Source organism: Sylvia atricapilla, chromosome 5 (genome assembly GCF_009819655.1).
Source record: "Sylvia atricapilla isolate bSylAtr1 chromosome 5, bSylAtr1.pri, whole genome shotgun sequence".
Classification (NCBI taxonomy): Eukaryota; Metazoa; Chordata; class Aves; order Passeriformes; family Sylviidae; genus Sylvia; species Sylvia atricapilla.
This window is the reverse complement of record NC_089144.1, coordinates 40,943,617-40,964,207: the sequence shown is the minus strand read 5'-3', so window position 1 is coordinate 40,964,207 and position 20,591 is coordinate 40,943,617. Positions and strand designations below refer to the sequence as shown.

The window sequence follows — 20,591 nt, the reverse complement described above, 5'->3', positions numbered from 1 at the left end:
GCAATATCCATGGATTAGAAAAATTTTTTATTTTCTACCCTCATCCATCAACTTTATAGGTTATATCTTTTTAACACCTTCAACTCAGGGCTTTTATGAAACATTTGAAACTTTTTTCTTTTGGTACAAATGTTTTTTGTTTTTCTCTTAGATGTCATTTCAGATAACACTAAGTTATCATCCCTGTTGCTAATTATTCTTTTTTTTTTTTTTTTTTTTTTTTTCTTTTAAAGATTCTGCTTTCCTCACTGATAGGTGCTTATGGCAGCTACTAGAAGGTGTTTAGTAAACTGCTGGAACACTTCAACTAGCAAAGACCACTTAACATCAAGTCCATTTGCTCACTATGGATGACTTAAGTTTCAGTAACTGCAAAGACATGGCAGGGAGTGGGGATGGAGATAACAGAAGCGCCATAGTTTTTATTTGTGTTTTGACATTATTAACTGAAGTTATAGGATATTCACCATTTAAGGGGTTCGGTACATCATCTGTAGTATTTTTTTTAAACTTACAATTTACTTTGCATAACTGCAAACTATAGCTCCTCACAGGCCTTTAACCTAGTTTTATTGTGAGCTCATTGCTTTCAAATTTTAGCTCTAAATTAAATTATCAAAGCTGCTTATTTCATAGTCTGAAATACAAATTTTTTTTTTCATTTTTCTTAGTATAGGGAATCTCTATTCAAACCAAATTCATTCCTTAGGCTGAATGTGTTCAAGGCAAGGTCCTGGTCCAGAATATAAAGCCATATATGTCTTGCTAGTCATTCACAGACTAGAACTTAGGCAGAAAAATTTATCCTTAGTTAGTGTAAAAAACTCTCATTTAGTTCCTTAGGAATACAGAAAATTAAAATCTTGGATGGACAATCACTGTATCTAGCAAATGAGGGTGCGAGGGCTGACTAAAATAGTCAAGCAGTGAATTACTTAATCAGTGCGAAACATTAAAAGACTCATAATTATGCTGTTCATCAGTTTCCTTTATTAAAGTGGGAATTATTTCTTTTTTTTCTAAAATTTATATGTCCTTCCTGGTTCAGGAGTACAGTTATTTAACCTTTATGTTTTGAAAATTTATGAGTTCCAAGTCCACAACTACACTGGTATCCTTACAGCTCTTCATTCAAAGACAGATGCTGATTTTTAACAGGAGTAAAACACATTCTGAGTGACCCCCTAAGAGCATGTTATCTGGAGATTAAGCCTTCTGCACATGTTCTCCAATGAGGAATAATCTCCAAGAAAACACAGTTTTTTTCTTATCTGTATTTACAGAAAAGTTGGCTCAGTGTTACTATCTTTCAAAGGACAAATATATCTTGCAATTAATATTATTTGTATTATTTATGCATTCACTAGAATGGTTTTATCTTTTTCTGTATCAAAAGGGAAATCAATATAGGGGATAAATCAGTATTAGAAGTTCATGTCTGTCTGTCTGTCAGCGATGGTCAAAAGAAGATGAACATAAAATAACCTGTAATAAAGCTTACAAAAATTATTACCACCTTTAACTTGGTAATTTATTTTCCAAAATTATTTTTAATAATTTTACTTGGTTGCAGTTTCAAATTTTTATTTAATTATGTTTGAAACACAACTGGTTTTATTTAATAAACTTTTATTTTAATTTTTTTTCATGTTGATTATTGAAACATGACTGAAACAAAAATATCACCAAGAAAAAAGTGGAAACAATAGGGTTTTCTTCCTTAAAATTATATATGCTATATAATAGCATATTATATATAATTATATACATATATAATTATATGTTTTATATATATATATAATAGCATATCTTAGAATATTCTTTTTCATGTTAGTGGTAATAGTGGGGTTTTTTTTCTCAAATGGGCAGATGATCTTCAAAAATTTGTTTATAAAGTTGCAGAAAACTGTATTCAATTTTCTTATTTGTAACATACTCATATCCTTACTATTTAAAAGTAATACCTAGCTTTTTCTTACCAACCCCCCCCATGTTATGAATTAAACCACTGCATTATCACTTTTCTATTCCATTTATGACCATCATGCATTCAAGAATCTTGTGTACCAGTATCATTAACATGCATTTTCTTGGTGCCTTTCTTAAATTAGGGCAATGTGTTTTTTTAAAAACCTGGACCTGATTTTGTAGAAGTATTAACACTCATAGAAGTTCCAAAGAGCTGTAAATATTTCTGCATCTTTGAAATGGATCAGACCCATAATCTTTAACTGCTAAATGTGGACAACTCTAAAACTATCAAAGAAAATAGAAATACATCAAAGAAGGCATCAAAACCCAAATTAATTTCAGAGGTATTTTAGGTATCATACCCTCATTAGATTATCGCTCTAAGACTTCAATCTTTTTGACCTTTTTTTTTTTTTTTTTTTTTTTTTTTTTTTTTTTTTTTTTTACATGACACACATGTTAATAATTTAAGTTTGGAATTGTTTTATACTTGGAATTAATACAGTAATGATCTTTAAGTGTTGCCAAATAATCATCCTCACAGATACTGTGAACTTAGGCCAGATACACTGCAGCAGTCAGGGCCACCTACTGGCAATTTCCTACAAAATTTGAGCATCTAAATAGGAAGAACTTAGAACAGCCCTGGCATCTGAAATATCTTTGGAACTGTATCTTATAGGAAGGTTAACAAATTCTTTTCTGGGTCACCAAATCCACATGCAAACCTGTAAGAACCTGAACTCTGGTGTCCAGAAAAATGTTATCCTTCATCAGTCAAATCTGTTTGCTGAGTGTGCTCTGGGACAGTATGACTCACATTGTTTAAAAACAGATGCTATTATGTATCTTAAATTAGACTATCTCTGCATAATCTGTTAAGTGAGCTAAAATAGAAGTGCAAAGAATCTATAAACCACTTCAGGTGAAGTGCCCTAAATTCTCCATGAAGTCAGTTTTCTTTCTTTCCCTCAAGATATATAGACCTTGTGCCCACAGCTGCAGCTGTCACTGTCAAAAGAGGACTGAAACACAGCCAGGGAATAGCTTGGCATGTGGAAGCTGGAGATTCAAATCACATCAAGCTAAGGGGTACTTGAAACTTATGTTCCCCAGTGTCAGGTCAAGTGTTAACAGTACAGAATATGAAAGGAAGAGGATGGTTGCACAGTGTCTGCATTCAGGGTGAACTCAAGTTCTGTGCCAGAAAACACCAGTCCTGATTGTCGTAAATGACAGTTATTCCAATTTTCATCAATTCATATGCAAGAGGATGCTAAAGACCCTTAGAAGGACAGTAAAGAACAAATATTTTCCAAATCTTTTGGAAGATAAAAGGTCTAACTTTGTCATACTACTTGATACATATATAGAGAAGCTTGCACTGTATTGCACCTTTCAAATCTTGTGTTTAGAAGGTGATTTAAATCACTCCAAACCTTGTGTCATAGGGAGTAAAATACAAATAAAAGACTAAGAAACCTAAGACCTACAATGTGAAAGAAGTGCTTGGAAATTCTTCAGCATTCTAAGTTTTCATCCCCTAATAAAAAAAATCTGTGACCAGAGTTAATTTCCTCAATATATATTCTGGAATCGCTGCTCTTAATACAGGAATTAAGTAGCTGAACTTGGCTTTTTAAACATAAATTTACTGTTTATACAATTAATATATTACACTTTTCTTCTCTGTTAGTATTGTGGCATAAATTACTGGTGAGAAAGATATGAGGGCATATGTAAGTATGTGTATGAATCCACAAAATCTGAAAGAAAATATCCTTATTAAAAATAAAAAATTATGTACCCTGTGAGGCTTTATAATTTCTACTGTCTTCTATACAGTTATATAATGTGTGTATTACACATTTATAAATTACCTTGAAATCCCAAATCTAAAAATCAAACCTTTTAATCTCATTTTTTCCATGTTACAACAACAACAACATCGCCTTATTTCTGACACAGTCTGTATAATAGACACAGAACAGAAAGAATGACATGAGTTCTTCTTGCTACTAAGGCAAAAAAGTGAAATATTTGGAAACAGGTGGGAGAATAACAGTAATTTAAAAATTACAACCCCCACTGCCCTTCCCCCCAAAACCCACCCATGTTCTAGAATGTAAGAGAAATTAGAGGAATTTCTTTTTTTCAACAGAAAACTTACAACATTTGTCTGAAGTGTACTTGTCAAGAGTCACTAAATACTGTCATCCATTCCATGGCAATCCCAACAGGCCCCAAATGGTTGTAGAAAAAGAATGGTATTTAGAGTGGTCTTTAGCATGCTTACTGTGAATAAATTATAATAGAAATATTTTTGTGACTTCTAGACAGTTGGCAGCATACATAGCAGAAGGTGGTACAGAGTTCTTACTGAAGCTTACAGCATCCCCAGATTATGTTTATCTATAAGTCAGGTCTGGAATTTTAAGATAATAGGGTACATACAAATTCTACTGTAAAAACATTTTCTTTTAACTTATTAGTTAATTTTAGAAGATATTTTTTCTTGTGTGAAAAGTGACTTCTGACTATATTGACTTCCATCTCTAGGAGCAGAATGAATGAAATAAATGTATTTATAATAGTTTCTGAGTGAGTTCACAGCTGAATAAAAGATGAAACAGAATTTCATCACAAAAATACTACCTCAGGTTATGACCTACATAATTTGTGATGCTTAAAAATGCTTTGTCAAATACTTTATCAATTATCAATCAATGAGGAATTTTGAACACAGGAGTGCTGATCAATGTACTAGAGAACGTATTTTAAAAATTATAAATAATTAAAAATAAATAATTAAAATTATAAATAATTAAAAAAGTATCTACTGAAAGGAAAAAAGTTTAAAAGAGTAATTTTTCCTGAAACTTGAGCCCTTTTTCTCTTTTTACCAGGTATTTTGCATTTTTTTAAGCTACAAATAAAGCCTACTATATTATCATTTGATCTGCAAATCTCCTTTTCTTCTCTACTGTCTTCACCAACTAGCTAATTCTATTTCAGCAGTTATATTTCAGACCATGTTTCCTCTGTTCTCTCTTTGATGTCTTATTATTAGATTCACTGACATTCCTAAACCACTGAAAAAAGTACAAATTTCAGTTCTTGAATTCAAGGAAAACAGGATTTCATACTTGTACCTTCCCATTATTTTCTATTTTGCTACTTGTTCCTGCCCCGGCAGAATACACCACTACTATTTATCTGTTTCTAGCTTACTGTTTAAACTCAATGTTTTCTTTTTCCCTTATTAAGGCAAATCTAAGTCTTATTTCATCCTCAATGGTGTACTTTTAAAATACATCATTTAAAGGTATTTTTCTCTATTCATATTCCAGTAGTGTCAAAAAACTTCTTCCAGTATGTCCTGATTACTAAACTTCTTCTATTGCAACCCTCTGATCATACAAATACCTTGAAAACTACCACTCTACATTAAAATGCTCACGTCTTCTACTCTTGTACATGCTACATTTCCACTTGAATTGTTTCATAAGGTTCATTTTCCTAGCACTGATATCAAGCCATCATTAAACACTGTTCTTTCCAATTGACCAACTCTTGGAACTTCTGAGGGTTGTTATCACTTCCTGTACTCGTCCATTTACATGAAATACAATTTCTTATTGATCTTCTATAGTTTTCTTCATAACAAGCAGCATATTGAGATATTTCCTAAGACATGAGACTTCTCTGCACTGATGTATAAACCTAAAATACTATTTCACCAGGTATGTACATGAAGCTGCCTCAACTTTTCAACAATTGAAATGAAGCAACTGTCCATTTCAATTTTTTTTCTAGTTTATGAATATGGAATTGCATTATGTTGGAAAAACTAAGTCAGTTCTTAAGAAAGAAAAAAAAAAAAAAAAAAAAAAAAAAAAAAAAAAAAAAATCCCTGCCAAAACCACAAAAAATGAAGAAACTACAGAGGTGATACTCTATCCACATGGAGAGAAAGAGGAGAGTTCCTGATGTAAACTACCATCTGCAATCAGCATGCTTCAGGATCCGCTCAAGTGTTTACAAATTCAAAAAGAACATAGAAGACTTTACAGTGCTATACCATACTTTCACATTATTATTTTGTGTAGTCTCCTGTGAACACAGTGTTCTGTAGTATATACAGCACCCGCTTCAGCCACTCTGCACAGGCAAATTTCATCAACAGCACTGCTGAGAAGGGAATCTGGAGTACAGCCAAGAGTTACCAAAAGTTCTTTGGATAGTCAAGGCTCTTGAAGAACTGAAGAAATCAAGAACAGTGAAAAAGATTTTGAAATAGTATGTTCAGCATTTCAATGCTGAGTTAAGCATCAGTAAATTTAAGATATAAATAAGATGAAGGTAGATTGAACCTATTTTGTTTATCCTTAATGCCTACACTCTCACATAGTTTCTTGTCTCTAATTTCTAATCTGCGTAGTACACATCTTCTGTTTTTTCTCATAAACTTTGGGAATTAATAAACCCCCTAATGAATAGAGGATTTTTTACTGTTGAGAAGAAATATAAGAGATGCATAACCTAACCCCTCCTTTTTTAACAGAATACTTTGATAGATTTTATTTCTATCCATTCCCACTTCTCAAAATTAAATGACAGAAGCAATCAAGAACTTCAACACAAGTGTTTAGTTCCTTAGTGATGAAACGGCATTTCCAAGCAAGAAGAGATATCACTTTATATGTTGTCCAAACCAGAGGAATATCTTTCTCTACATTCAATAAACCAAGTAAAATTATTTAAGACATAAGATCTTCCAAAGGAATTCACAAAATAACAAGTACAAAGGAACGGTTTGTAAGAGTGCAGGAGGTCTAACTACTATGTTGTTCACTATAAAGAGGGCAAAACCTACACAATACAGTCAATTTTATTGAGTATGACAGCCACCAAAGCAGGTTTTGTTTGTAGTGAAGAACTTAAAAGTACAAGAAAGGGACTGAAAAATTCAAACCCAACAAAATTTTTGTTCAAAATAATATTTGGAGGCTTCTACGTGGCAAGAAGATACATATGCCAAGTATTAAAAGGAACAAAAAAATCATTACTTGGGAGCAGAATGAATTTTTTCAGTAAAGCTGACTTACATCACATTGATAATTGTCTCATACTACCTATGAATAACTAAAACATTTAATTTTGTGTCACAGCTTCATATATTTAATTTTAAAAAAGTCTTTATTGTGTTTATTCTTGAGAATACACTTTTTTTTTCCTAGAAAGTTATCTGAATAATAGAAGTTGTTTTAAGAACTCATGCTTAGCAATGCATATGATGTGCCTACATAACATCCATGATTCGCACTTAATGCAGAGCAACACTGAAAGTGAAATAATAAAATTATTGTACTAATATCAATACGTAGTTTAATTATGAATGCCTCTGGACTGATTAGCCATTCTATCTGTATCATATACTTATTTTATATATATATATATGATAGATCAAAATATTATATATGTTTCAATTTAAAAGGGTTGTTTTGTTTTTTTTTTTTTGTTTGAGCAGAACTATTTCTGGCTTAATTTCTGATGTTGATTTGAAATAGCTATTGGTATTTGATGAGCATACTGTGAGAACAATTCACAGCTCTGTCAGCACAGTAATGTGTAACAGCAAAACTATTCTCCATAGTCAAATACACACACAGAGTCTACACTTAGTGCAAGGCTGCTGTTTAACTTACTTCATAGCAAAACCAAGAGGTAACACAGAAGATCAGGCCCATCATTATGCCAAACATTGTATAAACAAGACTTGATTTAATGTTCATTGAATTAAATGGAAAAAAAAGTCTCAGAGTCTTTTCTTTTTCTTAAGACTCTACAACTAAAATTAGTCAATCCCCAATTGTGTGTAATTCTTATGTATTTTTATCCAGCTTAAAAACAACCATAAACACTAAATTTATGAGTGTCTATAAATAAATACAGACATAAAAGTACTAATTCTTTTTATTGAGTTATATTTAATTGGTTGATACATCATGGAAGACAATAAACAATAAGAAATTCCAGTACCTTGTAGATCTACTAAAAAAGCCAACCTTACATTTGTAAAGAAGGTCAGGCAAAAAAAGCAAAAGAAAACTACAATTTGCCTACGAGTTGCCCCAGGTTAATTCTCAATACATATGCCTCAAAGAGCTTAGTATTCATATAGATTTCTTCATTAATTAAACTGCGATTTTCAGCTGGTAAACATATAAACAAAAAGCGAAATGCTATATAATTATAGAGAAACCAACATATATTCAAGTATTTCCCCAGGTACGGAATTGACTTAATTATATTGACTTTGGATCAGTTATAGTCATAATGGCACAGGTTTTCTCTATCCATGCAGAGAAAGTTTGAATGATTTACCTACTAAATGAAGAAAACCGTTTAAAAAGGAATAAATTAGCCTCGACTCCTCCTGTTCCTTTACAGAATTCTGGTTAGAATTTATTCAAATTCTTTTTTAGTGGAAACACAATTTCTATTCACAGTTCTATTTGTGAATATAATTTAACTGTCCCTTATCTTGAGTTTAAATAGTTTATGATTATTGTAGGTGTATTTAAATTAGTTTCCTTTTACAAATTTTTCCCCTAAACTTGCTACCAAACTCTCCTACTCACTAACTTTACATGTGTATGTCTATATACATACATAAAAAAATTGTTTGAAAAGCAAAGAACAACATAAATACCATGATGATTCCAAATAGGTGAAGTTGCCTCATATGCATTCTGTTTATATTTGAAATAGTTTTTAAGACAGCCATAACTAATTAATTTTAAAGTGCAATTTGTTTTACCAGTTGTCTGACAACAGATTAAAACAGTTGTTCACTTGTAACTTTGCTTGTTTGCAGCTGATCTAATCTCCTGCCAATAGCACAGGAATATACAGAGCATTAATGTCTGATCCAGAGAGGAGTGAAATCCCATAAATTTTAATCAGGTAGGCAAACTCTCATTTGAGACTAAGGAAATTCAGTAGCTAATCTTATACTATTTAGTCCAGAAGAAGAAAACAGATGACTGTACCATGACTTTTAAAACCTTAGAGACTAAATTGAGTTATTAAAATTACATAATCTTACATGAGAATTTGTCAACCAAAAAAAACAAAACAAACAAAAACAAACACAAAACAAAACAAACCCCTGGCCAAACCAAGATTTTACTTGATTTCACTTCACTGTAAACAGTCACTGTCATGAAGAAGAATGAACAGAATTTCATTGCCAAGTTTGAGTGTAACAAGAAAATACCAACTTTCCGCCTTATATACAACTTGTTTTATAGGAAAGATCCTAATACAGTTTTCAAAAAAAAAAAAAAAAAACCCCTAATAAAATTAACCTGATTGAAAAGGGTAACAGAATTCTTGAAATCATTTGAAGAAATAAACAAGTACTAAATGGTAACATTTACAGAAAAATGTTAATACAACTTCAAAAGTGTGCCCAAAGCATTATTTTTTCAGGAAGATTTTTCTGCTCTTCTGAAATGATACATTTTTAGAAGGACCAAGTTACTTGTACTGATATAGAGGTTAGAAAAACGGGTACAGTATCTGCAATGAGAATACAGAAAATGCAGGTAAAGAAATACAGAAACTTGTCTGTAACTTGTAACTTTCACATTTCTTGAAACTTTCTTTCAGTCGTTAAACTTCTCCATATTCTGGTTCAGTGACTGCATCAAGGGGTACTAAAACTGGAGAATATCTGAATAGCATCATCACCCTCAAGGCATCCAGGTCTCAGAATAGACTCTTCTTCAGTGTTCTGGCTAGAAGAGGAGGAAAATAGGAGAAAAGAATGCAATGATGTAGCAAAACTTTCACTAAACCGAAGATAACTTATTTTCAATGGTATGTAAAATGTCTTAATTCTACTCACCTTCTCCTGGATTCCAAACATATTCCAAACAGATGCATCCTGGGTCACTACACCTTACAGTGCTCTGGGTGCTCATCAGTCTTGTTGTTGTGTGACTGTACTAATTATACAATGAGAAAAAGGAATTTGCCCCTAATACTTCTATAATGAACAATCATACTGTATGGGAAGTCATAAAAATATACAACACTCTAATATGGGAAATAAAATCTGGAAACAAGAAGTCAGTATGATGCATGGCTAACATACATGCTTAGTAATTTAGTGAGAGCATAGTAACTATCTGTGGAAAGGTATAAAACCCAAAAATCCCAAGCAGCCATAAATGTAATAGAAACAACTTCTAAAATTTATTCGAGGAAAGATTTTATAAATATTTGCATTTGCAATAAATGAAAGATGTTTGAAAGAGAATTTTGAATACAGTGCACACAACTCACATAGTATGATGACAGTCTATGCAGCATTTTAGCATATGTAGACCAGACTACAAGTAGAGTCTGACAAAACCTAAGAAGGCAGACCTGGCTAAGAATCAGGAGTCACGCTTATTAAATTGAACTCTCAGGGGTATCATGCAATCAGAGGTCACAATCGAGGCAACAGAAGCAATGTCACGATATCAGAGAAAGGGCCAATTCAGACCTGCTCCCTGACAGGCAGTGAGGTCACGGCTTGCGGCAAATAACTGTATTAAAAGGGAATATTCTCTGCACACTTTTAGAACTGTCATCTGAACAAACAAAGCCAGGTCACTGGTAGGTTAAATCAGAACTTTCTGGCTTACTGGCACATAGTTTCTTTTCTTTTTACATTCACCGCTAATTTCTCAATCACAAAACATACAACAGGTACTAAAGCAAATACTCAGTAAATTTAAGTTAAAAATACACAGCAGAGTTTTAATTCCTCCTTTTTAAAAGTCACATTCTATCTTTCACAAGTGATATCACTGGTCTCTTCATGCAAAAACTGCTGAGCTTGCTTCTTATCAAAAGCAAAAAGCATGCATGTGTTTCAGAGAAATGTCTTTCACAGTCAGGGTCTTAGTAAACCTGATACTCATTGTGTATTTAGAAACCATTAAAAATACAGTTATTCACAATGTAATTGCTTAATGATGATCGTGAAAGTGAAGCTCTTTTATCTGGGTACTTAGATTTCTTTATCTCATTTTCTGGACTAGATTATCTACAATATTCTATAAATGCGCTAATTTATGAAGCTTACAACCATGTTGGATTGGGAGTCTGACAATAAATCTGCAAAGAGAGAACAATTCTAGAATGTCATGTAAACAAAATTGTATTCAAAGATACTATCTTAAATGCAGCCTTTCTTACCAATATAAGAAAAAATACATAACTGCAAAATTCAGTAATTTTACCTTTTTTTATACTCACAAGCCAGATAAAATATCTGACTGGATACATCAAACTAGCACAAACCTACAAATTTCCAGAAATCGCTAACATTTTGATAATAATTGAACTGAAAAGTTACAAAAATTTATGAAGTAGAAAAATTTACATTACAGAAATAACACACCAGAAAAGTTACATATCACTGCATGATTGTACATTTTCATTAAAATACTTGAGTTACTTGGAATTCCTTGTAAAATTATAGGTCCACCATACATTCAATTCTGGATTATGTGAAATCTATAAAAGCTATAGAACTTTGCTGTAAGAGTTAGTATTGAACAGCATAAAATTTTAGATTCCTCTATTTCAAGAATGTTGTTTTGATATTTTGCTTGAAAAATGTAACTGAACAATAATAGTATTATTTATAAAAACAGAAAGATAATTCAATGTGTGTGTAACACTAAAATTGTGAAAACTACCTCTTAGGAATTCTGTAGATCTCTGACCTCATTGATAACACTGATTCTCCATAACACCCCAGTTCCCATTATAGAATAGGGGGAAAAAAAAGTATTTAAAGCAAATTTTAATAAATTACATTTCCAAATAATTAAAAGCTCTGGTGTGAAGGCCTTCCTTTTACTTCATCTGTGAAATTGTTTAGAATAATGCAATTATTAAAATCTATAGCTACAGGAAATATTCCTTTAATGGTGATTTAAAATGTGCCATGGAATACAGTTGAAGCAAGATTTGTACCTCTAAGATATTTCTAAGACTACATTATATTCCTTATTCATATCATCATACCAAATAGAAATTCTTTTGCAAGAGGAATATTTGTGGAATGTAACATTTGCGACACTTTTACAGACACAGAGTCTTGGCCTACATTTAAAAACCATTTGCATAGTACTATGATTTAGTGCTTGAAAAACTCATTTTAGAAAGCACTTTGAATATCTGAATATGCTCTTTTAATGACATCTTCATCAGCAATTGCTGTTTGAAGTGTAAAAAAATATATTGGTTACTGTTCAGCGAAAGCGAAGCAAATAAACAAAGCACCCCAATATTGACCACAGTCCCCAGGCATCCAAACATGACAGAAACAAATTCAATAATTACTTTTAACAGGACATGCTAAATACAAATTTTGCAACACTTTATTTTAAAGGAAATTAACCAAACCTATTTTCTCTTACCCCCTCCAACTAAATCCATTTGGATTTAACTTGTTGCTAAAATTATCTGTCTTTTGCACTTTTAGACCTGGGTCATGACCTTACTTAGGGACAGGAAATAGTTATCAGGTCACTGAATGGTCAAATGAAAAAGGATTTGAAATGCTCGGTACTCAGGGATCTATTCATCTAAAATGATTGCCTTATGCAGTATTAAACGCTGTGGATCTAAATGTGGAATCAAGTTTGTTACATTTACACTGGCTGAGATGCAGATATCACACTAGAAAGATTTTGGACATAAAATATCAAGAAAAGGAGAAAAAAGAAAGGCAAAATTGAAAGGGATACAAATAAAACTATCTGAACTATTATATCATCTTATTCAACAACGAGAAGATGTAGTTCTTAATCTCTGATGACACTTTTGGTGAAATCTCTCTCCTGAAGTCATCACTGGGTATTTATTAGCAAAAGAACAGTAAGAGGCTGGGTTTTTTTTGAGTGTGTGCAGTTCCTTTAAGATTGTTAAAAACTGGTAAATTAGTATGTTATGAAAGCACAGGTAACCAATCACCTCTACACTGTATAAAATCCTAGTTTTGGAAGTTTATTGGAACAAACAAACACTGTCTAGCTAGAGACCACATTCATATCTAAGTACTAATAAAACCCTTATGCCACCACAAATTACAACAGTCTGGAAAATAGAGTCAGGAACAAAGAGAAAGTACACAGGCAGGTGAAATACGTGGTGAGAAAGTTTGAATATAGGAATACAGGAACCCTGAAGACTAGAACCACAAAAAAGAATTCATAATATTAGTTGGTATGTATCTATGGCAAGTACCTCCTGTTCAGGAACTTCAGGCAAATAGAATTATTTTTTTGTTTTGGTAATTGAATGTGAAGAGCAAGAATATTAATAAATATTTCATATGTCTAGATAATTTATAAATACTCAGACACTGAAGCACACTGCATAAATGCACATAAATTATGTTTTACATATTTATTTTTAAACATAATTTCAGGATTGCTTCTTTCCATGAATACTGAAAAAATCCTACCCTATCATTGACAGACAGGAGGCTAGAAAATTAGGCACAGATTTTATTTTTCAGTTTTATTTTATAATAAGAAACTGGACCACTAGAACTATGTAACCGAAGCTTGAGTGCGTGCACTGTAAGGCCCCTGCAGTCCTTTACAAGTTTTCAGCGCACTGCTGTTGTGAACTGGGTTTGCACTCTGCCAGCAGAGCAGCTCTGACCCATGGAGAGCACTCCTTCAGATCAACACTGCCTCAGGCTTTACTGCTTTCTCCAAGAAGTCTTACATTTCAGGCATCAAGTTGAATTTCTTCTGGAGATGATTAACCCAAACCCATGACAGATTTTTTCCAAGATATCCAACTCCTTATGTTTATTTTATCCTGGCTCTTTTTGGATGTACTGGACACAAGTAACCTACTCATTTTACATGTTGAAGGGCTGGTGGAGAGCCATTAATTCCTTAAAATGAGAAAATATTTCAATGCTAGAGTTCTGTTGTGTGAGCTCAAACTAAATAATAGGAAACAAAGCCATAGAATCATGATTTTAAAAGATAGACCCCCCCTTCTGCACTGCAAGCTCCTGTAACACATTTTCATTACATTTCAGGACAGATCTTACATTCTCTGAAAATGCATTATTTTGTCATTTTTGTCAGTGCTGTATGGTGTAGAAACTGCTTCCCTAATGTGGCATACAGATTTCAAGTCTGGGAGATATGTAACAGTTACATTTTACTGTAAACCTGGCATTCAACTCATAGAACTGCAGTAAGGCCAGATTTCAAATGGGGTTATTAATCCTTTTGAGACAATGTATCAATGAAAGATGACTTACTTTAGAAATGGATGTTTACAAACACTATGATTCCCAGGAGTTGATGCCATTAATATTTCTCCATTAAAAATAGCTAATTTCTAAAAGATGAAAACAACTAACACAAATTATCACTTATAGTTCAATGTCTTTTTAAATGCTCTTAAATAACAAATGAAAAAATACGTAAAGCCCACATAAAGATGAATATTAGCATTCCAGCCTCAGTACCTTCTCTTAACTGCCACATAGATGTGATTTGTCAAACATCAGTGATTTGAATCAATATAAATTCTATTAAATATCACACATGGATTTTTTTAAAATACATTTATATTTTACAATACGGAAAATCTAAGAAATTATGTTGATCAATTGCAACAATATTCTAATGAACTCACAGAATTAACTAATAGCTAACCTTAAATTCCAACTTTCCAAAGTCTCACATTTGCACTTTCGATTATCACCAGTAATAATAATTTAGAAGAAGGTTTTGCAAAAATTTTTGCTTGAGACTATAAGGAATTTCATAATTGAGAATTTTTAGAAAGCTGGAGAACAGATGACTAAGTGGATTCTTTGATAGTTATCTTCCAATCATATGACGTAAACACAAGCTCACTTTACTTCTTATTCCTGAAAAATAAATGTTATTTCTACTGACAATTTCAACAGAAATAAATAAATATTGGCATAATTAAAAGTCAGCTGAGAAAGTATAATCTATTCATTATCAAATTTGTATTGGTGAAATTGGTCTTAACACTACACTCATTATATTTTCCTTGGTCACTATGAGCATAAAGTGACAGGAAATACACTACTGCCAATTAGAACTACAGGTTCCCAAACTACAGCAAACATATCTTGTCAACATAGCCCAGTGCACTTTTAATATAGTTAAACTTCCAGGCATAAATCATTATTCACATTTTTAGGTGAAGTCACATTGAACTGTTTTCACTATGAAGCATATGGTATAGGTGTGTCAGTGATGGATATGGGTATGACTAAAAACAAATATACTGTATATGTCAATAAATCACCCAACTTACAAAATTAAATAGAGCACTGTCTATGAGATTCTGTGAAATAAAGTGAATCATATCCAAATAATACTTGGATAGTTTGAATGGATTTTCAGCTAATCTACTGCATTATTCCAACTTGCTCTGCAGACTGGAATTCAACTTCCCATTCCACTGAACAAAAATTGTTTGGATAACCCACCAAAACCATTAAGGAAACTGGATTAAAGAAGACCCAAAAAGACACACACTGTTTTCAAAGCTTGTAGCAAAAAAATTTGCCTTAGGGCTTATGCTTTAGTTTTCAGCTGCTGTACTGGGACTAAGTATTCACACTGTTGGCTAGAAAAGTATCCTTCCTCTATGTAAATGAAATTACAGATCCTGTAATTAGGGACCCACAGATGGCAGAGATGCTCTGTAACACATTCAGCCAGGACTAATTGGAACTTCCCAAGAGTAGTCAAGGATAGATTTTTCCTTCTGTTGCTGATGTACTTCGTCCAGAACAGTCAAGACTATTTTACATTAAATTAACAATTGAAATAGCCTCCAGAAAAAAAGAGGACAAGCAGTCCTAAAGCTTTCTGAAAAATATGCTTTGATGCAAAATAGGAAATTATGACAATTACCTGTGTGCCTTATAAAATTTCTAAAATTTTGAGATCTTTGAAATGTCACCATCAGCAAACCACAAAATATCTCCAAGAATATTCACTGAACCAGAATACTCATTAAAGAAGACATATTTTGTTTTTCAGCTACCTGGCACTAAATGAAACTCAACAACCATGATGGAAGCATAACCTTATCTCTCCAAAGAAAGCAGTGTAATATACACAGTCCCAGGAAGCATCCAGCAAATCATCAGGAGCACATCAAGTCAGGCTTTCATCTATCTTCTGGTTTTTGGTCAGGGTATAATTTGTTATGTGAAACAGTAAATACATATTTATACTTGCATATTCTATGGCTTACTTTACAACCTACTCAAGTTAATGTCACAATAAAGATTGAAATATATTTTCATTAACTAATATTTTTATAATACAATAACCACATGCATTAAACTAATTTTAAAGAAAAACTGAAACTGCATCTGACAGAAAGTGTTAAGATTACAAAATGCATATTGATACTAGGAATCAAACCAGAGAGTAATTTTTCATGACTTATTTCCCATTCAAAGTATAAGAATTAAAAGTCATAAGTGCTACATTTATTGAATTATTATACTTGTCCTCATGGAATATGCTTATATATTTGTGTGAGTATAGACACACGTACTGTATGTATTGACACATACAGATACATATACAGTAATGCATTGAATTACATTCCCATGGTTTGTGCCTTCATATGCTGCCTGCATTTTTAAATGCTAAGCTCTTTGCTGTGAGAACAGTATTTCCTCATGCTGTTAGCATACAGTGTGTATTATAAAAGGGTTTATTTCTGATTAACTTCTGTGTGCTCCTGTAATTCAAATGTGAAATAATGGTCCCTGGGATTTGTCTAACATCAGTGAGTAAAGCATGATGACTCATCTAAAATTTAATAAAAATTATTAATAAATTTTGAATATGTATTAATAAAAAACTCAAGTTTTGAAAATGTATTTTCCTACAATATGTATGTCAACGTAGACATGTTTGCATTATCCCATCAGATTAAAATTATGCACAAGTTTTCAAAATTTTTTATCATCAAATTGCATATCAGCTTATGAAAACTTTTGTAGCAGGAAAATAAGAAGGCAAATTATAACAGAACATATATTCTCAGGAAAACAAAAGCATCAGATATTAACCTCATTTCTTTTCACTATTATTTATATCCCTTATGCTTTTATTCATTTTTGTACTCTTGGACACAATGAAGACAAAAGACATTCATCATACATTTTAACCAGATTTTTTCTTAAATATTCATTACCATGATGTGTTCCAGTTTGAAAATTTAAAACTGTTCTAATTGTTTCACTTCCTAGGGCATCCCCTTTCAAAAGTAGTGATTCTGCTATTTAACAGATAACACGTGTGTACTTGCTGTTTTGCTGTTGATGTTGACTTCTCCCCTCCATTTCCCAATTTAAAGAAATAAAGAAGAAATATATAGAATGTGCTTTTGTTTTTTTCAAATTTTCTACCCAAGGACTGATTATGAGTCTGTGAAAGTAAAAGGACTTGAATGGAGGAAGTTTATTTCCACCATGCAAAGGACATGTCTGGGTTTTATCGACTTAAAAATAGAATGAGCACAAGATTTATGGATACAGAGTGAAAACATTCCACTTTCTTGTCACAGAAAGAACTCCAATGACTGAACAGACCCAAAGAGATCTATTGCAGGCAAAAGAGGAAGAAACATTTAAAAGGTAAGAGGGGAAATGGGAAACAAGAGAAGACATCTCTGAAAACACAACTCTGAAGTTACTATGCAGGTGTGAAGTGTTACTAATTCTAAACTTAGAAACGCCTAGTTCTGCCTGATGATACCTCACATACATATAAATAAATGCTCTGTGGTGCACATCCTTTCTAATTCACAACCTAGAATTTTCTGGACATAATGTCTGAAGGAGCAAAAGGCAGAAGGACAAATTTATAGTCTGGTCAAGCAGAAAAGTATGCTTGTCTTCTTGAAAGCTCAGCAGACTGCATGTGAACAGCCACAAGTGTTGAAAAAAGTTGTTTATTAGGCTGGTAGAGGAGTAAAATGGTCCTTGAAATTAAAGATAATTAAGAACACCACCACGAGGCTTGCCTTTTGATATCCAACCTACCTTCACTCTATAAATTCAAAAAGTAACTTCCATAATATTTAGAATGTGTATACCAGCTTTTCAAAACAAAGGGAAATGTTTTCAGGCAGAAGCAAGTTAACCGGTGGTAGGAAAGCTAGACTAAACCTACACTGACTTTAGGGTACTGAACTTGTAATCAGGCTTATCTCTGACATGGTTTTGAGCATTCCTACTGTTACTTGTATTCTTGGACATTCACTTTTTCATAGGCAGCCTGCATGTCCTGTTTCCTCAGTATATGATGTATTCTGACCTATATAAGCATATGCCACAGAAACATATATGAGATACTGGAAATGCTCAATCAGGTGCAGCATGTACAGACTTTCTGTAGTCAAGGTAAATTCACGCTTAGATCCAAGGCAAATAATAGTGCAAAAACATTTCTTCAGAATTCACCAAGAATGGTTTCCAAACAAATTTGAGCATGGATTCATGAATGTGAGGCAAATTTAGGCTTCCATACAGCTAGTTAATTGACTGAATTGCAATTCATGTACACAGATTTATTTCACACCTGTTTCAGACATGTTCTAATTTTTATCCTTGTATCATAAATGTAAATACAGTAAAATTTGTAATTTTACTTTGTGAAACTGGGAATCCATCAGATAGCATATGACTATGTCTTTGTAAAAGATAAAAAGATAGAGGTGAGAATGTTCTGAGTACACTACTGAGTTGCAAAAAGAATAAAAACAATATAAAAACACTATCTCTGGAGCTGATTTTCTTCTTACAATGGCATTTTAAATAGACTTGGCCTTATTTTAATTGTACTGAAATCAAGGAGTGTTTTAACAGGAATTTCAGTAAAAGAGCTATATCAGTATTTAAATAATGTTAAATATTTATGAAAAAGAATTTCATATTTACACGCTGAATGTTCTTTCTTTGCCTTCTGTCAAATGGTGGATTTCTGGGGAACATTTATGAAAGTGCTTTCCAAAAAACATGCTAAGGATTTTTAGGAGTTAATGTCTAGCTTTGGAAAAGGTGGCAATTAAATGAAGGATTTGAAGTGATATTAAATTTATAAAGTTTTATTCTAGTACATTGTATTTTATATCACTCTGACATGCTTTGACATTTTGCATAATGAGGATTTAATAATAAAACAATAAATGAATAAGTTAGGCTCCATTTCCCTATGAATTAAGCTCTAGGAGCACCTCCTGCTCTCCTCAATGAATTGAAATGGAAATGTTTCACTGCTGTAACGTGAGATACCCAGGAACAGATAAGGTCCTTAAACTTCTGCCTTTTTCTATTTGTGCATATTGTTTTATATTTCAAGTAGGCCTGTTTAAAAGACATTGCAAGATATATATGTTTATATGCATAAAATGAAATACTTCTTCATACCTTCAAAGTATGCAGCATTTATAGGCTGCGTCTTCCCTGGTGGTTTCACAGAGAGATGTTTATTTTCATTGTTTTTGAACAACGCCAGGCGCACAGCTGGGTCTAGATGACGAGAACAAGTTAAAATCAAAGGTCAGACCTGGCTCATTCATTCCTTCAAGCAGTTTTTCACCTTTTAGTCACTTAATAAATGAAAATACCTTTAAAAGTAGGTTTTATATTCACAAAGGATTACACTTTCTAAAATAAAGCCATATAAATACACATACAACTGAGAACCAAAGTCATTGTTTTGCAATTTTAACACCATTGATCTTTCAGCTCACTCATCTACAAATTAAAAATAAACTCTGAAGCATGTATTTGAAGAAATATTCTTTAAAAATCTGGATTTTAAGCTTGAAATTAAAGCAGAAATATTAACAGGATATATATCAAGCAGTGTTTCTAAAAGCTTTAGGTCAGAATTATTCAGCAGTCTAAATCAAGATATTTACACCTAAAGAATATTAACAGGAGGCAGCTTATTTTTTGAGGCTACACTTGTAGATAATTAGCTAGTCATCCTCCATCTTCCGTCTTAACTGAAATTAAAAAATGCCCCAGACATCAGTATGCTGAAGTATGAAATCTTGATTAGTTTCTCAACTGCTACTTTTAAAAGTTTGCAGAGAAGTAAAGATGAGCAGATAATTGGATATTAATCTATATAAGATATGTTTCTAGACTGGCAAAAAAAAATAAAAAAATAAACAAAGCTTAAAGTGATGCAAAAGCCATACAAGCCACACAAGTCAGGAGAGGGGATCTTCACATGTTATTTACAATGTGAAGGAAGAATTTTTTGCTTGGCACAGGAGGAAAGTAGGAGTTTAAGGGAAACAGTGGGTTAGAAGGAATGTGAAAATCCTGGGCACAATTCAGAATAAACCAGTGATAATACTAAAAAAAAAAATAAAAATAGTAGGGACTGAAAAGAATGTAGAAACAAAAGCAGATACACAATGATGAGCAAAGTATAGAGAGTTTTGTAGGCATGCCATGGAGAAGAATGCCAAATAAAATATAAAAGAAATAC

General features: G+C 32.4%; 1 protein-coding gene across 1 annotated transcript in view; it reads right to left on the bottom strand.

The window, feature by feature from the left end:
• LRRIQ1 (leucine rich repeats and IQ motif containing 1) overlaps positions 1 to 20,591 on the bottom strand; it is a 104,545-nt gene that overhangs the window by 20,663 nt on the left and 63,291 nt on the right. The window contains exon 22 of the mRNA XM_066319239.1: positions 19,514 to 19,615. Within this exon, the coding sequence (XP_066175336.1) occupies positions 19,514 to 19,615 (102 nt within the window). The remainder of the gene's footprint in view (positions 1 to 19,513; positions 19,616 to 20,591) is intronic.